The sequence below is a fragment of the Triticum dicoccoides genome, chromosome 4A (assembly GCF_002162155.2).
Source record: "Triticum dicoccoides isolate Atlit2015 ecotype Zavitan chromosome 4A, WEW_v2.0, whole genome shotgun sequence".
In the NCBI taxonomy this organism is placed as follows: Eukaryota; Viridiplantae; Streptophyta; class Magnoliopsida; order Poales; family Poaceae; genus Triticum; species Triticum dicoccoides.
In genome coordinates this window covers 576,280,237-576,287,905 of record NC_041386.1, presented here as the reverse complement: position 1 = coordinate 576,287,905, position 7,669 = coordinate 576,280,237, and the positions used below count along the sequence as shown (strand labels likewise).

General features: G+C 42.3%; 1 protein-coding gene across 1 annotated transcript; it reads left to right on the top strand.

Annotated features, from left to right (window-relative positions):
* The first annotated feature begins 6 nt into the window (after positions 1 to 6).
* Positions 7 to 4,057, top strand: LOC119286880 (GPN-loop GTPase 3-like). Its single transcript, XM_037566349.1, has 9 exons — positions 7 to 74; positions 438 to 546; positions 630 to 711; positions 1,335 to 1,420; positions 1,683 to 1,786; positions 1,870 to 2,000; positions 2,086 to 2,179; positions 2,857 to 2,912; positions 3,658 to 4,057. The coding sequence occupies exons 1-9, from the start codon at positions 30 to 32 to the stop codon at positions 3,752 to 3,754; spliced, it is 804 nt and encodes a 267-aa protein (XP_037422246.1). The 5' UTR covers positions 7 to 29; the 3' UTR covers positions 3,755 to 4,057.
* The last annotated feature ends 3,612 nt before the right edge of the window (positions 4,058 to 7,669 follow it).

The following is a 7,669-nucleotide window of genomic DNA, read 5'->3' as shown; positions in this document are numbered from 1 at the left end:
CCCAATCCTTCGGTAGCCCGACGCCGACCATGGGTTTCGCGCAGCTCGTCATCGGCCCCGCCGGCAGCGGCAAGGTGATTGTCTCCGATTCCCGCCCGCTTCCTCTTTCTCTCCATGCTTAATGCAGTCTCCAGAGCTAATTTGATTGGGGACGAATTGGTTCGTCACTCTGACCAGTGCTAATTTCGCATGGTTGTGTGCTCCTGCTTTGTTTCAATGCTAAATTTGTGCTGTTTTTATGAGGTTTGGTCCCTGTTTATACGTGATTTCATTTCAGACGAAGTAATGTACTCATCTGCTTTGTGACTATACCTGTATGTATGTTAGTATGTATTCCAAAGAATTTGACTGATTGAAGTGGGTTGTACGGGAGGTTAGAATATGGTTGTGGAGAAGCTGAGAAATAGTGTTTTCTGACCGTTGTTAATCATATGCAGTCGACCTACTGCTCTGGTCTGTATCAACATTGCGAGACGGTGGGCAGGAGGATTCATATGGTCAACCTGGATCCAGCTGCAGAGCACTTCAGCTATCCTGTATCTACTGGTAAGAATGCCTGCACGCTGTTGTGCACTTTTTTTTTAATCTTACATATGGCTCTTACTCACATCTGTTTGGTATTTTTGTAGACATTAGAGAGCTCATATCGCTGGACGATGTCATGGAGGAGCTTGGGATGGGACCAAATGGCGGCCTCATCTATTGCATGGAGTATCCTGTTGTTTGAAAGCATGTTGATTTGTTGTTGATTGCTGTCTTCCAAGCTATTTAGTTATGAAGTGACCCCTTATGGTATATAATCTGCAATGTATTTCTGTTCTGTATTGGTACTTATAAGCGGGTTGGAGGTGCAACGTTACGCTGCTGGAGTGGATTTGGTCTTATAGCACATCCCGCAATTCTTCATTGTGCCTAGAATTAAACTGCCTTCTATTTTGTTTTCAATAGCAAAAGGTGCACGTAGATGTTCCAAGAGCAAATAGTATTGCTATACTTGCATTGCATGATTTATTATCTGGACAGTAGATACTATGGCATCCCATTATACTTTGAATTTGCCGGTCCATTTGGTAAAGTCATTTGCATGGATGCTACTTGTACACTTTTGTACACTTTGGATACTATGGCGTTGCTATGATGTGAATTTTATAAGAGGCTTCTCTGTTGATATATATACTCTGTAGTCCAATTAATAGCTCCATTTGTAATCAAGGATCTGATTGAACTTATTATAATTATACAATTCCAAGAGGATGTGAACACTCTTTATTGGCATAAAGTTAATGTTTTAGGATCTTAATGCTGGCAGTTGTTGTTTCCTTAAGAAACCTTAGGCACCTTGAAGACAATTTGGATGATTGGTTGGATGAACAATTAGAGAACTACTTGGATGATGACTATCTTGTGTTTGATTGCCCAGGTAATATGCTTAATGAATGTTTGCATGCTCTAATTGTGTCTTGTTTGTTAGTTGGACTGTTTACTATTCGTACCACCTGCATGGGCCTATCATTATGAGTTTCCTTATTAAACTTATGCGCTACCATGTTCATGTTGCCATCTTTATCTATTTCTCGTGTGGTTCTGTAGCATGTCTTATTTTATGAAAAATCAGATATATCTAGATTGCTTAACATTACATGAAAACAATTAACCCAAGGTTCCACATCTTGTTTTGGCAGGCCAGATTGAACTCTTCACTCATGTTCCAGTTCTGCGTAACTTTGTTGAGTATCTGAAAAGGAAAAATTTCACTGTTTGCGCTGTGTACCTTCTGGACTCGCAGGTTTGAATCACTAATGTAGCTTTCCTTTACGACAGCACTAACTCAGACCCCAGACTGATAACTGTTTGTTTTTCTTGGTACAGTTTGTCAGTGATGTCACAAAATACATTAGCGGTTGCATGGCTTCTCTTTCTGCTATGATTCAACTCGAGCTTCCTCATATCAACATCCTTTCTAAGATGGACCTTGTTTCCAATAAAAAGGATGTAGAAGAGTATGTTCCCTTTTCTCTCTCTTATATTAGTTGTAACATTTTAAAGTTGCCATTTTTTACATTAATAATGTTTTTGTACTTTTAGCTACCTGAACCCTGAGGCACAGGTTCTTCTGTCACAGCTGAATCGACAGATGGCGCCTCGGTTTCACAAGTTAAACAAGGCTTTAGCTGAACTGGTATTCCTTCCATGAATCTGTAAATTCTGTAAAATCTCATGTGTTCTGAAGCCCGATAACCGTCAATATATTGCCTCTCAAAAAAAATGCTAACGTTGTTTTGTCATAAATCCATAATTGCTGGACGTGTATCTCTTGCTTTGAACTGTTATGTTTCTGATGAAAATTGTCTGCATGGTTAAGATTTGCTCTGACAGCACATGGCTTAAGTTTTAATTTACGACGAGACATCAGTGCATCACCTTATTCTGTGCTTATGTTCTGGAATCTGAATTCTGGCTAGGCACTAGCTATTCTGTACTGCAGAATAAACTTGTGTAAAAATTATATTTCGAGTTCCATGATGCATTTCCTTTGTGATGATTCTATAAACCATGGCCAACTCACATTTGCTTTATTTGAAGTTAGGCTAGGAAGTAGAACTGTTCTAGCATGATAGCTTGTGCTGATTTATATTCCAAGTAGACAACCATCTCTTATAATAGATGGATGTGCTGATGTAGTACTCCCCCCTGCCCCTTTTTTCTCATAGTGCATATTATCTTTGAGATGATACTTGTCTCCACGTGCTTCATTTCTTCCCTTTTTTTCTGTATATCCTCTTTTGGTAGGTAATTTGCTCTGATATTTATCGTGTCTCTGCCTCCAATATTGATGTCAGTACTAATATCATGTAGGTTGATGATTACAACATGGTGAATTTCATACCACTTGATTTGAGGAAGGAGAGCAGGTATTGCTGTTTGATTTCTTGGTTTAATTAAAATAACCCTTTTTTTCATACCTAAGCTTTTCCTACTTTTCTGATCAAGCGATCGAAGGAACCCTTTGCCACTTGAGTTTCTGATCCTTAAACATGCTACTTCTACTAGTACGCGTGTGGATGCAACTTTAATATCGATTTGGAAGACACATTCCCTCCTTGCCAGATTCAAATTTCTGGTGGGGTGGTGGTATAATAGCACACTTAACAATTTTCTCTACTAATTTCGTGTTGTTGTTCCATTCTTTTGCTATCATATGCTGGTCTGGTCTTTTTGGAAAATAATAACAATTATGGGATCATCACTATACTGGGCGGGACAATTTCCAACTTGAATGATTGTTCAGTTGAAATTTGGTTTTATTTGAAGTATAGTGCTGCAGTGAAACAAAACGTTCCAGCAATGTTGAAGTGTGGCACTTCCATTTGCCATGCTGATACTAAATTTCCAGTTATTTCCATGGCATGTATGGACCAGTTAGCCTAGAGTCTTGGCAGATTTATCTATCGGGTTCTGTTTTTTCGTATCCATGACCATGTTGCAGTGAAACAAAACGTTCCAGCAATGTTGAAGTGTGGCACTTCCATTTGCCATGCTGATATTAAATTTCCAGTTATTTCCATGGCATGTATGGACCAGTTAGCCTAGGGTCTTGGCAGATTTATCTATCTGGTTCTGTTTTTTTCGTATCCCTGACCATCCTTCCTTTTGCAGCATTCAGTATGTGCTGTCCAACATCGACAACTGCATCCAGTACGGAGAAGACGCCGATGTGAAGGTCAGGGACTTCATTCCTGAGGAGGAGGATTAACCATTTGATCAAGCAGAAGCAACAAATTAGTCAGTATCATGTAGTGTGGGTCCATGGGAGGAGGAATTCACCGCCACATGGTAGCGCTGAACAGGCAGAAGCTATGTTTATCTGTTTCAATCGTTGGTCGGGAAAACAACACAGAATGCATCTGCAGAGAGTGTTTGGGGTCACCTTCCTATGCTTGCGAGGTTGGTAACCGGCAATTGCTTGTAAACAAATCATCCTCTGCCGGAGCTCTTGAACGGCACCAGACATGAGGGGTAATACCTAAAATAGTGTATGCGCCAATGCACCAATTCTGCTCCTTTATTTCTGAACACAGGGCCGTGAAATTCTGGTCAGCTTAATGTCTATATTTTGGGGGCTCTAGGTTTTGGAAAGTCCGTGTCAGATTGTATAGCATCGCATGGCAATCAATGGCTGCCACTACACACACCAAGTCTTACTGTGCAAATTACCTTTTAGGCCCTGCTTGGGTTATCGTTTACATTTTAAATACACTTGTAAAGAATACAAGCCTCCGCCCGTCGTTTTCGTTTCCGCCTGAAAACTGCACGCGGCCGGTAGGTTACACCCGTATAGAATACACCCGCATTTCATTACATCCATTCCAAGCGCAGCCTTAAAGTTTCAATGTACAGAGTAGGGCATGCGCCGATCTTTGCCTTTGGTGTTCAGATATACACCTACGTTGACGCATAGGGTATCCAACCAGGGATGTTTTCCTACTTCACCTTGCTTCTCTGCTTCCTTTGTGCCAATTCCCAAGAATATCTACTAAATTGACATGTTGATGCGGAGCATCCTACGGTTATTCTCATGGACACAACACAGAGCTCGTGCACGTGCCATTGAAAACAAGGCGAACTCACTCCTCTATGGGATTGATATGGATATGGATGAAACTTGGGTGCTACCTCACCAAACGATGTTATGTGTCATTCGGTATGAGGACGACCCCATCAAAATGCTAAGGAGCATCACCAAGGCTTAGGAGAAGGACACCAAGGCCACAAGGAAGATGGAGGTCGGACACCCGAAGGAGCACCACCTTGACCCCGTGTGCACGGGCCTCCCCGACCTCGTGCCCTTGGACCATCCAGAGAGCTACTGGAAACGAAGAAGCACACCCCGTGTGCATGCGCCTCGCCGCTGTAGCTACCCCGTGCGCACGGCCCTCCCAGGAAGTTGTCGTGGAGTTCCTATTTTGCCCTCTAGCTCGTACCTCACATCAAGTCACTTGTATATTTCGTGCATAGGCCATTTGTTAGGGTCAGCAAAGTGTATGAGACTATCTAGAGAGAGCTTTGCTCATCTACCACTCCTATAGGAGATCAAGGCCTCCTAGGAGAAGATCCCTAGTGGATATCAAGACCCCTTCTAGGAAAGGATCTATCTAGATCATCAACACCTGATCTCCTCTTGGATTTGGGAAGAACTCTGCCTTTGTGCTTATTTTCTTGGATTATTCTTGTATGCTTATGGATCTCATGTATGTTATTTTAGTGGATATGTGGTTTGGGATTGTTTGAGTGTTGTTCTTATGTTCTTCTCTTGATTTGCTCTTTTCTCCACTTTCAAGTGTGAAAAGATCTTCAATTAGGGTTTCACCTACAATATCTTGGTGTCAGAGCCAGGTTGATTCACATCTTGGAGTTCCTACCCCCATATTCTAGCCTAATTTTGTTGTTTTTTGTCCCAATTCGAAAATCCACACAAAAATAGCCCCGCCATTTATCTTTTGCATTTGTTGAATCTTGTGAGATTTTGTTGATTTGGTCCACGAATTTCTTGTTTGGCAACTAGACCTACCCCTCCCACCATCCCCAACCTTACCCACCATCAAATTTCTCCAAAAAAAATCGAATTACCACTGATTTGGGGATGTTCTTGCGTAGGTAGAAAACTCCATGCCCACGGGATCCCGTGCACACGGCCTCAACAGAGAAGATTCCCTTCGCCATTTTGGTTCTATTTTCCATTATATACATCACCATTTGCCTTCCGCCACCCTGTTGTTGATGACATGGGTGACCCAGGGTACCGGAGATATTTCTTCGCCAAAAGGCCCCTGTCACGAGTCTAGCCAGTAAACGTTATCCTCTGTACACATGGTCACGTAGATATAGTCTTCGACAAGTTAGGGTCCAGTGTGAAAGTAGGCATTCCATCTGCATGCGCATTTGTGAATACAAATACTGCTATGACTTTTTTATATAGAAACACAATACAGACTTAGACACTCGCATATATGGATGGTTTCTTCAGCCCACCAGAGTTCAAGTCCTAGACTTGACATTGGTGCTCACATTACTTCTGAATTTATTTCAGGTTTTCAGCGATGTTCGTTCAGTGGGAGGAGACGTTCCTGTTGACAGTGAGGCGTATGCGGTGACTTCGTAAAATCTTAAGATGCTATGCCAGCTCAACCTCTCGGAGGTGCTCATAGGGGTAGGGTGTGCGTGCTGCGTTCATAGGGGTGAGTGTATGTTCATGAATTTGAGCGATTTCAGTTGTATCGTATTAAAAAGAGAATGCATCATGCATATTCTAACCGTACGAGCACCTTCGAGCCAACAGATCTTCAAATTAAAGAATTCACCACACATGCCTTGTAATCAACGACAACATCTCTCACTAAAAGAATATCATCTCCAAGAGGCTCCCAAAAAACACCAATAACGTAGGAGGGTTTGCAGCTGGGGTGCTTTCTCAGAGTTTCTTTCCTCGCTACATCTAACATATTAGTCCCACTTGTCAATGAGCGGTGACACAGTGGTCCGATGATGGCGGCGATGCTCCAGCGGTTGGTCCAGTGACCTGCGCAATGGCAGCGTGGTGGTCCGGCGACCGCAGTGTCCATGGCGCAGTGGTACAGCGGGCTGCTCGGGCCACGCACTAACGTGGCACTTACTTGGAGAAATATTGAGAAAATATTGGGGAGATGGGACTGATTATTGAAACATCCCAATAATTTATTGGGCAAATGGAGTTCATTGGAGCATTTTTTTTGGCTTAACTCTTTTGATACGAGAAATTTATTGAAGAAAAGGAGGCTCTTTTCTTTTGCGGGGTAAATGAGAGTTCTATCCCAAAGGTGCATAATTACAATCTAGAATTTCCTCAATACATGGAGGCCCTCTGTGTAGCCAAATAGCAGAGCTACATTCAGTACAACAATATCTTGCTAAAGTATCTGCAACTTTATTCTGATTGCGAAGAAGTATCTGCGGAATAAACTCCCTGCCAACTCTTAACCTTTAATTTCTAGCACTAGATGACCGTACATCAAATGGTCCAAAGAATCCCCGAAGAAAAGGAGCATCGGATGGTCCAGAGAATCACCGAAGAAAAGGAGGCTCTTGGAGATGCTCTTAGATACCCAATGTCAAATGTGAACTTTGATCCTGGTGGTGGTGCTGGGCTGCATATACTTCCTCCGTCCGGAAATACTTGTCATTGGAATGAATGTATCTAGATGTATTTTAATTCTAGATACATTTATTTTCATCTATTTTGATGACAAGTATTTTCGGACGGAGGGAGTACGTAGCAATTGCCAGTACAAAAGTAGTTTGAGATGTGCTTTGCCTCATTGCCTGTACCTAATTTGAGCCCCAAGTGACATGCATGGGATTCCTTTAATCCTTTTCTTAAGTGTACTCGATCCGTCGATCGCCCATCTGCGCTGCACATGCAACCGTCCCTTCGGCGATTGACCATTGACTACCACATGCATGGGATATATTGCATCCAATGAGCCACTCTATTTTCTCCACTATGCTTTTAAAATAACATTGTTAGTCTCTATATAAACGTGGCCTGGGTGATCTAGGCCGTATAGCTCCCACTCTAAGTCCTCTCATTAGAGCAGGAGTATTCATGTGCGTGTAGCTAAGGAAAGAAACTAAG